The 15,768-nt window shown below is 42.2% G+C and overlaps 1 protein-coding gene across 8 annotated transcripts in view; it reads right to left on the bottom strand.

The window, feature by feature from the left end:
• Positions 1 to 11,919, bottom strand: part of nonC (serine/threonine-protein kinase Smg1) — a 139,359-nt gene extending 127,440 nt beyond the window's left edge. For 6 of the 8 annotated variants that reach the window (XM_076196844.1, XM_076196838.1, XM_076196843.1 and 3 more), the window contains exons 1-4: positions 11,719 to 11,919; positions 7,436 to 7,682; positions 6,219 to 6,325; positions 5,084 to 5,250 (exon numbers count right to left, since the gene is read on the bottom strand). In XM_076196844.1, the coding sequence (XP_076052959.1) occupies positions 5,084 to 5,250; positions 6,219 to 6,325; positions 7,436 to 7,664 (503 nt within the window). In that variant the 5' untranslated portion in view covers positions 7,665 to 7,682; positions 11,719 to 11,919. The remainder of the gene's footprint in view (positions 1 to 5,083; positions 5,251 to 6,218; positions 6,326 to 7,435; positions 7,683 to 11,718) is intronic. The other 2 variants (XM_076196842.1, XM_076196841.1) reach the window with 1 other exon arrangement.
• Positions 11,920 to 15,768: the final 3,849 nt, after the last annotated feature.

Raw genomic sequence — 15,768 nt, forward strand, 5'->3', positions numbered from 1 at the left:
ATGGGACCGGAAGCCAACGCGTCTTCTCGGTCGTCCTTGTTGCGAGAGCGTCGGAGGCCTGGGCCATGGCTCTCGCCGTCTGCGTACTCCATGGAAGGTGGAGGGGAGGAGGCTGGGCTTTCTGAGAGTTGGCCGTCATGAAGATGTCAGACTCGAATGTGGCTTCCTCTTCTTTCGGGTGGCCCAGTCGATTCGCCCTCCGAACCCTCGCGAGGACGTCCGAGAAGGAAGGTGGGACCACCATCGAGGATTCCGACTGGGAAACGGGAGGGGAAAGGGAGCGTGCCCCCCCCCCCTACGGAGCTGTGGACATCGTCGTCGGCGTAGGAGGGGTCGGCACGGGCAGAGAGGAACCTCACGCTACCATCCCGGTCACTGATGGGTACAGAGGGGGGCCGAGCAAGTGGAAGATGGTCGAGGGGGGCCCTTGGGGGCGGTGACTCCTCACGAGCTTCCGTGCGGTGCACGAACCGCGCTTGAGAAGCGCGGAAAAATTCCCGTTGGGCCTCCATCTGTTCCTTCAACGTAGTGACGAGTGAACAGAGAGTGGGGAGGAGGTCCGGGGAATGTCCGCTTGATGAGTCCCGCCTGGGTGCGGATGGTCCGGGAGACGCCAAGGGGAGACTGCCTCCAATGGACGAAGCTGAGTCACCCACGACGAACGCGCGCGTGGGCACATCTCGGGCTTCCTGCCCACCGGGCATAGAAAGGGTTCCGGCGATGACCCGGCTCGTCTGACGACGGGTGGAAGGTGGATGTGGGGGCCACCCGAGGAGGAGAAGAGGCCGACGCGCTCCGAATCTCCGAACTCGGCTCCTTTGTCCGTGGGGGGTCGGAGCCGCCGGCAGCATCGCGGGGCCGGTGGACGCATCCGGGAAAAATCTCGTACCCGGGGGCGGCTATTGTACAACCATTCCGTTTACTATGCTTAGGAGGGGGGAGACAACTGTCCGCGTCCTCCGCCGACGTAGCATCCGGTCAGCGAGAAACACCGTGTCTGCAACCTCGTCCCTGATCTCTGTCCCTGTGAGCAAAGGGCATGGAAAGGTCACCGTTGATCACCCGGCTCTTTTGTGCGTACTGCGGGATTCCTGAGTAGAAGAGACTAAGGGGCTCTTTGCCCCCCCCCCCTTTGTCCGTGCCGGCGTCGAGTTTCGGGGGCAGCCGCAAGCGACCACATCCGGGAAAAATGTCATACAGGAACGGTAGCTAGCGGTGGCTTGACGCGCATGTCCGTCTACGCTAACCGTCCCGGTTGAAGGAAGAGGACAACTTGGCCTGAGAATGACTCGAAGTGGCGTTGTACCACCTTCCTGGCGACTGTTGAGTTTCTGGGATGGGCGAGGGCAAGCCGCAAGCGACCTCATCCGGGAAAGCTCGTACAGGAACGGTAGCTAGAGGTGGCCTGAGGCGCATGTCCATCTACGCTAACCGTCCAGGTTTAAAGGAATAAAGGACAACTTGGCTTCCTGTCTACTACGCCGTGGAGGAGGGAGAGAATTGCTCGTCTCCTCCGAAGCCGTAGGCCGCCTTCCCTTGTTTTTGGGGGGGTGAAGAGGGAAGCCATTTTCTATGCTTGCGCACCTTTCCCCCTATCACCCTTCGGCGAAACCACAACAATACTGGAACCAGATTCCATACTTACAGTGAAGGGTAGGATACCCGGTGGCGGTTAAGGGAATAATACAGGAAATGGAGAAGCACTTAATAATTCCAGGACACAGGATGGCGTAGGGAAAACCCCGATGAAATTGAAGGACGACGAACTCCTTAGCGTCCTTAGAGTGAGCTGGCGACAATCGAAGCGGATTGCTTGATTTTCGGCACCGACGTAAACATAGAACCGCTGAGTAATTAACGGTTCGCTGCCGCGCTAATAATGGAGTTTGACTGAGAATCGGCCCATTAAGGGGGAAACCGATAAAAACTAAACATGTATAGTAGAGAGATGTTAACGCGGTCACTACTGCGAAGAGAATGGTTATAGTGTGCGAGACTTGTGGTGGAGGGCCCCTTACTGAGGATAAGCGTTGCCCAGACCCACAGAGTGAGGATTTTAATTTCGCAGTAGAAATATTCGCGCTACGCGAGAGTATCCTAGTGTAAGGAGTACCGAAGAGTTTGTATTCTTCGGAACAAATCTGATCTACACAACCTCTACCTGTCCTAAACCCACATGGTTCCTCACCAATTACTCCCTCTGTTCCTCTCCTAATCCTCTTAATCAAGATCCTCCCATAAGCCTTCCCAACTACACTTAAGCTAATCCCTCTGAAACTACTACATTCATAATTGTCCCCTTTTCCCTTGTAAAGTGGAACTATACAGGCACTCCTCCAGTCCTCCAGCAAACATTAAATAACCTCACCAGCCAGTCCACCATCACTGTACCTCCTTTTTTAGACATTCTGCATGGCATCCATCCAGACCAGGTGCCTTACCTGCTTTCATCATCTTAACAACTGCCTTCACTTCATCCTTCCTTATTTCTCCTCCATTTTCCTCACTCATCACTCTCATTTTCTTAGCATTTCCCACTACAGCTATCTTTCCCTCCTTCACATTCAGCAACTCCCTAAAATATTCTGCCCATCTTCCCCTTACTGCCTTCTCTTCCATTATCATCTCTCCATCTGCACCTTTTACCTTTTCTTCTCTACTTGATTCGCCTCCTCTTAATTTCTTTCCAAAACATCTTTTTATTACTTTCAAAATTTTCTGTCATACTCTTACCCCATTTCACATCTGCTCTCCTCTTTGCCTCCTTTACCTTTTGCTTTACTTCTCTTTTCTTTTCTTTGTACCTCTCATATGACTCCCTTGTCCTATTTTGTAACCAATCTGTGAAAGCTCGCTTCTTCTCTTCTACAACCTTCTTTGTTTCCTCATCCCACCATTCACTACCCTTTCTTTTATTTCCTCCTATCCTTCTTGTTCCACACACCATCATTGCACACTTTGTGACTCCCTCCTTGAACCATCCCCATTTCTCCTCCACTCCTAGCTCTACTCTATCCTTCACTCCCTCCCACTACTCCTTCAGATTCTTCTTGTGCTCCTTCTCCTTTTCATTTAGAGTTCACTCTAAGCACCTCTCTACCTCTTGTCCCTTTCCTCTTTCTCCATCTATCCTCCACTCTCAACTTACCTTCCATCAAAAAAGGATCTGATATTCACCCACCCTCTCCCCTTAGCACATGTACAGCCTTAATTCTTCCTATCATAATCCTATTTACCACTACATAGTCCATTAATGCTCTATCTACCACCCTTCCATCCACCACCCTCTCCCATGTGTACTTATGCTTGACTTTCTTCCGAAACACTGTATTTGCTATCATCAACTCTCTTTCTAGACACATTTCCACCATCAACTCTCCACTACAATTCTTTCCTGGAACTCCACATTTCCCAAACACTCCATCAATTGGATCATTGCCTACCCTAGCATTAAGGTCTCCCAATACTATTACATTGATATTTCTCCCTAAATCCTCTATGCACTCATTTAAATCTATCCAAAAAGCCTCCCTTTCTTCTACGCTCTTCTCACTGCCAGGCCCATATGCACTTACAAAAACCCACATCTCCTTTCCCAGTTTCACCTTCATCCACATTATCCTTGAGGAAACCTCTTTCCACTCCACTACACGTTTACCTATCTCTTCACTTACTAGTATAGCCACCCCTTCCCTCCCTCGCCCTCTCTTCACTCCTGATAACCTCCCACTTACACTCCCAAACTTACACTCTCCCTTCCCTTTCAGCTTAGTTTCACTCAAAGCCAACACATCCATCTTTCTTCTCACAAACATACTACCATCTCTTCCCTGTTACTCTCATCTGTACCACATCCACGCACATTAAACGACCCAAACCTTAGGGTGCTGGTCCAAAAACTCCCAGACCCTCTTATGCCTTTGCTTTTTCTTTTAGGAATGTCCCCTGTGGGGCTACAAGGAGAAGGATGCCTAGTCCCAATCCCCGTCCCTTTCTTCTCGCCTCTTACGATCCAAGTGGAATTACTTGGTGGCAGTATTCTTTTCTCCCACCACAGATTCTAAGGGTAAAACTTCCATTCTATTATTTCTAAGCCATTGTTCTAGTTTGTCTAAGTAAGCTTTAGTGTTCTTAGCTGCCATTTTGTAGTTACTATGTCGAGTTACTGTCTTCAGGTCACCTCTAGATACATCTGTCAACATTGAGTGAAACCAAACTAAAAGAAAATACTGAGTTTGATTTTAGGAGTGAGGTAAATAGAATGTGGAAAGAGAGAGTAAGGGAGGGAAGGAGTGGTTCTGCAGGTGAGTGATTTGATGTGTATGTAGTTGGATGGAAAGATAGTGACTGTTGCCTTGGGTCTCATTGACCGGAAACCTGCAGCCCCACAATACCCTGCAACAGTCCTTGGACCCTCTTACAAATCTCTGGGAAAGAACATTGGACTATGTTGTGTTGTACTCCTATGGAACTATTTCTATGTCACCAGCTAAAAGTAGTAAGAGGAAAGGAACAGGTGCCACTGTCATCTTTCATTATATGAGAAAATGGAGGAAATATGGTTCAAGGTAATAGAGAGAGACCTTGGGCACAGTCCAGACACTGATTGCCAGCCCCTTAGGGTTGCATCTCTGGAGAAAGGTGATGAGGGTTGACAGGTTTTGAAAATGGGCAAGAGGGTGATGATTCTCTCTGCCATCCATCTTGCAGGACCACCACTGGCAAGTACCTGCCATTGGTCCCTGAATGGAAACGTCATCCAAGTGTTTACGATTATATGTCCAGATGGTATGGTTAGTGACAAAAGTGAGAATGAGAGAAAACTTTTGGAATTATTCTAATGACTGTGTATAGTTCTGGGAGGGATGTGAATGTAGTGGTATTGAGGGATCTAACTGCTAAATTACATAGTAAACCCCTTTTACCCCTAATAATTAGGGTGCCAGTCAAAACAAACACACACTATAAACAAACCAAATTTAACCACCCTTCCCATTTCAGCACATCAAACTGAATCTCTTGTCCTCTGCCAGAATCCTTGTCAGAAGCATGTATAAAAAAGAAAGTACATAAAAATAGTAACCTTTTGACATCCTCTTCCATAACATGACCAACACGTCCAATACAGCACGTTATTTCCCATCTGCATGGTGGAGAGGGTGCAGCATGGAGGCACTCATACAGGGAATCCAAAATATAGTCATAGTGGCGTCGTACATACTTAATATTCTCATTTAGCATAATTGATTCCTGAAAAATTTGAAGAGAAAAAAAAATGTATATATATATATTACAAAAAGTAGCTTAGCATGTATAGCAAGTATAACAATTTTATATATTTTTTTGTCCAATCAGCCATTACCAACAAAGCAAGGTGAGAAGGCATATAAGCAGAAAACCCCCCACCAATTTCCCTACCATTATACATGTGAATTTTCACTCCTTCCTGCTTAAACCATTATTATTATTATTCTCCCCTGCATTACTCCTGGTTCATCCCCAGTGCATCCCTCTTTAGGACTATGCTCTCATTTCAGTCTATATATTCTTCTTTCTCACTCACACCCATTTTATTACTTGGCAACAGCCCCCTTATCCTCTCAAAAATTACACAACAGACAAGAAATTATCACTTTGAGATGCACCGATTTCTCATTCATTCATATCTATACCTATCTCTTGCCCTCTCCCTTCCCTGCCTGACACATTCCCTTCATCCATCCATCCATCCATCCAATTTTCAGTCTTCCTCTCAAATACCTCAATCTACCTGCGTTCCACACTCTCTTTGTTAAACTTTATTCATTCACTCCTTCCATGTGCCCAAACCATCCCAGTATTCTTTGATCAACCCTATCTGCCAGCTTTCTTTCCACCTTCTGCTCTGCTTCACTTCTTCATTTTCTCCCACTATCCATCCTCATACTCCCCACTGAACTTGTTAAACACTTAACACATTTACACTTCTCCTTTCTGCCTCCCTTAAATTCCAAGTTTCTGCCTTATACAGTGTTGTGGGTACGATCACCTCTTGGTACACTGGTCTCTTGTATTCATCCCTTGATATCTATTTCTTATGACACTTTTCATCTCCCCTAAGACATTTACATTTGTGTGTTATTTAGTTTATAAAAACAATGCACAAATTAAATGACAATTGATAATTTAGCATCCTAAATGTGAGACATTCTAATCATCATACTACCAAACAATCCCACCTGAAGCTGTTGCACTTGTGCCATGTAGCGTTCAACATCATCTTCCCTTGCTAATTTGCGTAGTTGCTTGGATATCCTTGAATCCTCATTAAAGCTTCTGCTTGAATCTAAAAAGTAGAAACCATAAGAAAATGCAAAAACAATTTCAAACACTTTCAATCTGCATCCTTAGTCTCTTCTAATAAACCTGCATCACAGGCACCCAACCACAGCCACCTGGTTGACCAATAACTCATGAGATTAAGAAACTTAGTATTATTGTCTCCATTGTGCATACATGTTGGGCTATGTAATATGCAGCAGTGGTATAGTTCCTGTACTGAATGAAATATTTGAGCACCATAGAGAGTTTTCTAAACAGATGCATAAATTGAAATAGCCTACCAAAGGCTAGATACATTTATGAATTTAAAACAAGGTATAATAACTGGAGAATAACAAACAGAGCCCCACAGGTGTGTGTGTGTGTATATGTATATATATATATATATATATATATATATATATATATATATATATATATATATATATATAGAGAGAGAGAGAGAGAAAGAGAGAGAGAGAGAGAGAGAGAAGACAGAGAGAGAGAGAGAGAGAGAGAGAGAGAGAGAGAGAGAGAGAGAGAGAGAGAGAGAGAGAGAGAGAGAGAGAGAGAGAGAGAGAGAGAGAGAGAGAGAGAGAGAGAGAGAGAAAATTACATAAGTGGTGGTGAAGGAGAAGGGGACATGAGGGAAAGAAGGGAGAGAATGGGGAAGGAGCAGAGGGACGAATAGAAGGAGCAGGTGGGAAGGAGAGAGATGAGGGGGGGGAGGAGGAGGAAGAGGAGGAGGAGGAGGAGGAGGAGGAGGAGGAGGAAGAGGAGGAGGAGGAGGAGGAGGAGGAGGAGGAGGAGGAGGAGGAGGAGGAAAAGGAGGAGAAGGGGAAGGGAGTGGAATAGGAGGAAGTGGAGTAGATGGAAAAGGAAGGGGTGGAGAAAGGAGGAGGAGGGCAGCTGCTGAATGCTTGTCAGTTCTTTTTTTTACAAATGTGGAGAACTGAATGTAGGAACTGAAATTCACACAGACTTTGTGTTTATTATAGAGATGTAGGAACAGGGGTTGATGGGTTTTGAAACTGGGTAACAGGAGATACTTTTCTCTACTGTTCATCTTGCAAGATAATCTTGTACAAAAGATACTCATTCTTGATTCCTTTAACGCAAAGCAAAATAAACTCACCCCTGTACTGCCTAAATTTGCTCTCCGTTTTCTCATGGACTTCCACATTTCTTCTCTCTTCACTGGCCCCATAAGCATCTTCTCCTCTGTGACGTTCATCAGAACCAAGGGCATGGTGGTGATGGCCCCTGGCACTGCCTCTTCGATACCTCCCACCACCTCTGCCTCCACCGCTGTGTCGCCCTCCGACACTTTCACCCTCTGCACCACCACCACCTCCTCCAGCCATGTCAGGCTTTCTTCACAACTGAAAAAAATTATTGTTATTATTTATATTATAATTTTTTTTTTTTTTTTTTCATTTTTATCTTTTTATCATTATCATATTTTTTCATGTTGACCTAGTTATGGACCAAAAGGTCTCCTGCCAGCATGCTCTGCCTTTGTAATCCTTTGACAATTACAATACAAGTGTCTATATATGGCATCCTATATGTGTGTGGGATACATGTGTTGTTTAGTGTGAGGTAAGTTTGATTGTTGCTAGTGAGAAGTGTGATAATAATCATAATAATAACAATAATCCATCTATATACCAAGGGCTCTTTCACCCTGACAAAGGATATAGCCAAGTCAAAAGGCAAGACCCACTCCCAGCTACCACCCTTTCTTCCCTCTCATCTTAGCTCCTCATGGATGATGGGTCATCTCTATATCCCACCCACTGTCATGCATCAGAATCACCTCCCTATTTTGAAAATGCATGGGCACTTGGTCTACAGATCAGAGCCAAGATTTGTCTCTATCAGCCTCAACTATATTTCCTTTTTCAAATGAAGTGACCTAACAACTAACAACTGCTCCCCTCCCACTGCTTTCAGCTTGTGACATAGAAACAGTTCAACACAAACACAACATAAACAAGTCCAAAATTTCTTCCAAGAGAGATATATGGTAGGAGCCAAGAACCATTGTTAGCCACTGTGGGATTGTGAGTTTCCATACAGTGAAGCATGAGACAAAATATTATTACTATTATCATTCAAGATTTCTCCCTGTCTTCTCTTTTTCTGCATGAGGGGACAGATGGGGGGGGGGGGGGGTCACCAATTAAATGAAGCAGCCTTGTTGTGGATATGACATGTCTTGCTGCATTGTTTCTGACCCAGGGCAGTGGGCAAGATGCTGGGATGACCAATCATCAAAGAGAAACCAAGAAAAGAGGGAGGAAGGAATGGTGAATGGGAGTGGAGTATGTGGGGATGAAATGGGTGGGAGTGGATTTATGCCTTTGATTTTGGCTACTTCCCTTGTAAGGAAAAAAAAAAACTTGGTATATGTATATGTGTGTATATATATATATATATACACAGACGCTCCTCAACTTACGTTTTAGTTACATTCCGAACGGCCGAACATAACATGAAAATGAACGTAAGTTGTTACTGTACTATACATCCATAAATTCTATTACCGTATCTTATAAAACACCCCTAAATCATTTATTATAAACATAACATTGTAGAATAATAACATTAATTTCAAATAAATTAAATTCAAGCAACATAAATTGAGATGGTGGAGAAGGAGGAGGAGGAGGGAAGGCACGTTCAGTCTGTCGTTTGTGCCATGTAAACAATGGACGCAGCGTCATGCGTAAGTATCGTTTGAACTACGGAGAGCGCACTAAACTCGAAAATTCACTAATTTTTTTTTTTTTTTTAGTCAGTTCAAACGTAAAATAAAAAAAACGTAAAACGAATGAACGTAAATAGAGGAGCGTCTGTATATAAATAAATATATATATATATATATGCATTATCACTATTATTATTAGTGACGACAACAACGACGATGATGATTCTCAAGCTTCACTGTGTGGAAATTTCCAATTCCATAGTGGCTAACAATGGTCCTTGGCCCCTCCATATATCTCCCCAGGAAGAAATTGTGGACTGTTGTTTATGTTATATTTGTGCTAAAAAAAAAAATCTATGTCACCAGCTGAAAGTAGTGGGAGGGGAGCAGTTGTTAGATGTCAGCTCACTTTATTTAAAATAAGAAATATAGTTGAAGTTGATAGAGACAGATCTTGGGTCTGATCCAAAGACTAAATGCCTATGGATTTTCAAGATGGGGAGGCAATTCTCTCCAACATACACCTTCAATGACCACCACTAACATGTACCTGTCATTGGTTCCTGGCCCTCTTTATATACAATAAGTTTCAAGGAAATATAATGATAAAGCACATTGACAGATCTTTTGGTCTAAAGTGAGGTCAAATGGAAAAAGAATTGCTAGGGTGTTATCCAAGTGTATTACAATCATCTGCCTTAGCTGGAAGCTTATTCCATTCACTCACCATATGGTTGGCAAAAATGTTCCTACCTACCATACCTCTAAGTTAAATTCTGATAGTATGAGGCCATTATTTCTCATCCATTTCCAACTTAGTCTATATCTTTTATTTCCATTTATCATATTTATAAATTCTGAACTTGTGTATTGTTTGAGCTTGGGCTATATCACCTTCTAAGCTATTCCACATATTTATACATATATATATGGAAAACTGTATTTCTTCACATCCTTTCAACATGTGGTCTTTCTTAATTTACTTCCATGACCTCTTAAAGCCCTCCCATCTTTAATCAGATCTCTTCTATCAATGTAATCTATCCCCTTTAGTGACCTGAACACTGTAATCATGTCACCTCTTTCTCTTCAATCTTTCAAAGTTGGTAGACCCAGTACTTTCAGTCTGTCCTCATAAGGTTTATCTGCCAAGCTGGGGACCAGTTTGATTGCTGCCATTTGTATTCTCTCAATCTTGCTTATATCTTTCACTCTGTGTGGGGACCATACCACTGATGCATATTCCAGCCTTGGACATATCAGGGTTTCAACGAGTTTTTTCATAATCTTTTCATCCATATCATGGAACACCACTTTAATCTTCTGCCGTAGTCCATATGTCTCTACCACCATCCTGCTGATATGTCTTTTATTAACACTTTCAAGTCTTTCTCCTCTTTTGGTTTTGTCATGTGTTCGCTTCCCAAGGAATAGTTTAAAGATGGCCTTTTGCCACTATTGCCCATTTCCAGTATTTTGCATTTTTTAATATTGTAACATTCCTGGCTCCATACAAAAATTGTAACAGTACTGTGGTGTGGAGTCCACTATTATTTCAAGTATCTATGATACCTTTATAGCCCTGTTATTGCTATTATGGCCCCCAAACATCAAGAAACACCAACTGGTGGCCTTCCAAACTAATTTCCTAGAAGTCATAAAATTCTATAACTTGGCTCAGCACTAGTCATAAGGGTGCTGTGTTTGGAAGTCTTGACCTGTACAGCAAATAAACTAATCCTACGTTATTAGAAAAAAAAAAAGAGAACTTGCTAACTTTATAGATTACTAGTGTAGAGCCCATGAAGACATGATTGAAACATATAAAATATTACGTGGAGCAAGTGTGTGAGCGAATGTTTCAACTGTATGATGCAAGTGCAATGAGAAGGCACATGAGAAAATTTGTAAGACAGGACAAGACTCAATTATAAATTTTCATCTTGTAAAAAGTGTTTAATAATTCATATGGATTACCAGAATATGTAACTAGTGCTGAAAGCATTAAGATATCTGAAAAAAAGGCTTGATCAATGCTGGGGTAATCATGAGCAAATATATAAAATAACAATAACCAATTCCAATGTAAGTAATCATACAAGCACAGTTATTTAACATGGAACTTACACTGTCCAGTAGCTTCAAACCTAACAACATAACCTTTCCAAACCAAAGAAAAATCGGATATTTCAAAGCCAGCCCAAAACTAAAGAAATGAAAAATATGTTTGCGTGATACATCATACTGGAATAGGAACCTTGCTGGGGGGTTTTCTATGGAATTGTTACATTTCGGTAACATTAGATTAGGTTAGATAAGGTTAGGAGCTATTGGAAAGCACAAGCATACTTGCATGATCCTGGAATCTTACAAACATGAGATTTTATCAAGTTGATAAAATCTCATGTTTGTAAGATTCCAGGATCAATGCAAGTGGTGGTTAATAATCAACCACCACTTCCACGACCATAATTTCGGCTCTACTAATTAACTTCAGAGCTAGTCAATTATTATTATAAGCGTAATTTTACCTAATATCTATAATGACATGGCAGAATGAGTGTTAATTCCGGGAATATTATTAACTATATCAATAAATTCCATGCAACTCCATACAGTACAGCATAATTCTTATCCGCTGAATCGTCAAATCTACCCCAGGCCAATCCCTCCAAATCCAATCACAAAACGTATGTGCAACATACCTTTTAATTGTTAGAGAAGTCTTATGATCCAACAGTATCCAATATTTCACGTATAAATATAAGAATTGCTCTCTTTGCTCCCAAGTTTCATTGTATCGACTATATTAATTGTCATCTGCGTCATCTAGTCTCAAACGAGACTGGAATAAATTCCCTACAACCAAAACGCTATGGTCCTCCCTATTTTCATAACAAACAGACTACTAGTACCATCTACCGGATAATCGAACATGCTCGTTAGTTAAGTGCATAATAATGTATTGAATGCATCAATGAATAATTTCAAATATGAAATACACAAAATACTTGTTTCTATGATTAGACTGATATTAGATAATCTGCGGTATGAATTTTACCACGTTTACGTATTTGCATACTTGCTATGATTTGTTTTACGTATGTTTTTCTCTAATTCTAATTTAGAGTGATTTCGTACCTAATATTACAATTAAATTTTCTCCAAACATTCACTAATTTATCATGCTTGATACAGAAATGCATCTGTATCTCGATTTTTTAATGTCGAGGTCAGAAACGTTTAGATTGTATTTACCAAATAATAAGAGGCTGAAAACACTGAACCACAGCGCCACGTTCTAGCAACTCAGATATGTTGAAAGTTTGAGCCATGTTTATATGAAAAAGTGAAAACTACTTCAATATTACACAGTGTTCCACCTTGAAACAAAGGACCGTCCAGATTAAGGTCAATCAACCTGTTGCCTTGCTTCTACACTAGAAACCCGCGATTCGGTTCACACGAACAATATATCAACCCCAATTTCCCGTTTTCTCGGTAACTTTTCCCTGCGTTTCGCAATTGCAAAGCGGGAAAAAAATGCAGAGAAAACAAGAACTTGGTGCCGTAACATTGCTCATGTGAACCGCATTTAATTCAACAGAGCTGGTCTGAAAATATGTATTGAAGGACTGAGTTGAAGATGCTGTCTTCACTGTGTAGTAGTTGTGTATGGTGTTTCTCACATCTCCAAATTCATGATCTCAGACCAGTTGATGAATACATATAAGTGAATCTGTCTGTTGCCAGGTCTATTGTGTTGGTACTTGATACTTTTTGGAACAACAGACCTCCCTTCCACATTATGAATGGTTAGTTATACCATACCACTCCCCATTTATATCCCTTACAGGCTCTCCCCGTCCCCTCCCCAACACCTATAGCCTTGGTTGTCCTTTCCCCACATGAACTGGAAAACTACAATGTTATGTATAACCAGAGAAGTAAACCACTAAACAATCAACACAACTCTTACCTATTTTATACATCATGTCAGCAACACCCCTATAAAAAAAACTCACCAAATACATCATGGCACACATTCTGCTGGTGGAACTCAAGCTATCCCATAGCCCATAAGAGCAAATGAGATGGACTGCTACTTTCAGGCACCCAACCATGGAGAACTCCATACTCTTAGTCCTTAGAAAAATAATAATAAATAAAACAAATGAAAAATAATAATAATACATACATGTACCAAGTACTTTTTCCCCCTTACAAGGGAGGTAGCCAAGTCAAAGGCAAAAATCCACTCCACTCCCACTCACCCCTCCTCCCTATTTTCTTGAATCCTCTTGGATGATGGGTCATCCCTGCATCTCACCCACTGCCCTGAGTCAGAAGCAATGCAACAAGACACTGCACATCCACAGCAAGGCCACTTCATTTAATCAGCGACACCCCTTCTCTGTACCCTCATGCAGAAAAAGAGAATATGGGAAGGGATCACTTTGTGCTGCATCAAAATATCATTCACACATACTCCCTCACCCCCCCATCCCCCACCCACTCTCTTCCATGCATCACAGCATCATCCATATACCACTCTCTGTTCACCCCATCTTCTGTCCTCGCCTTTCCTTCCTCAATAGACATTCCCCTCTTTCCCAATGCCCCTTTTACCCCATCCACCCATCTCATCTTTGGTTGCCCCCTCATGTTCACTCCTTCCATCTGTCCTCCACATCTCTTACTAATATTTTTGCACTCATTCTTTCCATGTGTCCAAACCATTCCAATACTCTTTTATAAACCCTACCTCCCAACTCCTTTTCCACCTCCACTCTCCTCATCACCTCCCCGTTTCTCACTCTGTCCAGCCTAGTAACACTTACCATACTTCTCAGGCATTTCATCTCGCATTTTAACACTTCCTCTTATGTTCCATATTTCTGCCCCATACAGTGCTGTTGGCACAATCACCCTTTCATACACTCTTATTGGCATTCATTCCCAAATGTCTATTTCTCATTGCACTTTTTAATCCCCCAAGGCATTTACTTGCTTCTCTTAATCTAACTTCTACCTCCACCTTCACTCTTCCTTTTAACGCCACATTTGCCCCCCAAGTATTAAACTTATCCACTTCCTCCAGTCTCCCTTATTACTGTACTTGCATCCAATTTGCTGCTGTCCTTTCTCTTTGTACATCTCATCACCTTACTTTTACTCACATTTATCTTCAACTTCCATCTTTTGAACATGCTTAATCCCTCCTCTGACCCTGCTACAAATGCAGCATCAGCAAACAACTGGCTTATCTCCCATTTTCTTATCTCCAATTCCCCGCCCATTACCTTGCATTTACTTTTCACACCACCCCATCCATGTATAAATTGAACAGCCATGACGACATCACACATCCCTGGCAAATTCCCACCTTTACCTCAAACTAGCTAGGTTATATGTTGTTGACCTGGGTAAAGTAGTTTGTATTTATGGATTACTAAGATTTCATGTCATATCACAGATAATGTTCTTATATTTACCTAATATTATCCTAAAATTCAAGATCACAACTGATCTAATTTTACATGATTTCACTAGACACTGACCTACCTATATACCAATTTTTTTTACCCCCTTACAAGGGAGGTAGCCAAATCAAAAGGCATATACCCATTCCCATCCACCACCCTTTCTTCTCTCATCTTATCTTCTCATAGATGATAACTCATCCCTGTGTCCTACCCAGTGCCCTGGGTCAGAAGCAATGCAGAAAAACACAGCACACCCACAGCAAGGCCTCTTCACTTAATCAGTGACCCCCCTATCTCCATCACCTCATGCAGAAAGAGGTGGGTAGAAATCCCTTCAGACTGCCTCAAAATATCATTCTCATATAACCACTCCCTAACCTCCCATCTCCTGCCCAATCCCTTCCTTGTATCACAATATCATCTATACACATTCTCCACTCACCCCTATCACCTACTTTCTCCATTCCTTGCTCAACAGACATTTCTCTTTCACCTCATCCATCTCTTCCTCAGTTGTCCCCTCAAGTTCACTCCCTCCACCTCTGCCTTCCACACATCTTTTACTAATCTTTCTTCACTCATTCTTTCCATGTATCCAAACCATCCCAATACTCTTTCATCAGCCCTATCTGCCATTTGCTTTTCCACCCAAGCTTTCTTCCTCACCTTCTCACTCTATCCAACCTTGTAACCCCTACTTTACTTCTCACACTGGTATTTTGATTTAAAACATTCTTGGAACAGTAACTTGAAGCTTTCACAGCATGTTCTCAACAATCAGCAAAACAAACATTTTACAAATTATTCAAGATAAAGCATTGAAAATAATAACATGATGAATCAAGACTAAATAGAACACCTACATACAGAAACCAAGATCCTCCCTATAGGATATCATATGAAAATGATGGGTACACTGTTCTAAGAACCAGTTGTTATCTTTCTGTAAAGATGGAGGAAATACAGTTGAAGTTGACAGAGATAGATCTTGGGCGAGTCCCGGCCCCTCGAGGTTGCATGTCTAGATGGAGGCAAGGTGGTTCATCAGATTTGAAAATGGGCAGCACAGATATGATTCTCTGTTGTTCACCTTGCAGGCTCATTACTACCAGGTACCTGTAATTAGTCCCACCCATTCTCATTTTCCTCATGAGCTGGGCGTGCTCTTCAGTGCATTCCTCAGTGCGTTCTACTTTAGTTTGGCCATGGTTTGGCGCTCCCAAACTATTAAAGCAATATAGGTGTATAGTATGTGGCCTACCTTTTGGA

Source organism: Oratosquilla oratoria, chromosome 13 (assembly GCF_046742065.1).
Source record: "Oratosquilla oratoria isolate Oo_2021 chromosome 13, ASM4674206v1, whole genome shotgun sequence".
Taxonomy (NCBI): Eukaryota; Metazoa; Arthropoda; class Malacostraca; order Stomatopoda; family Squillidae; genus Oratosquilla; species Oratosquilla oratoria.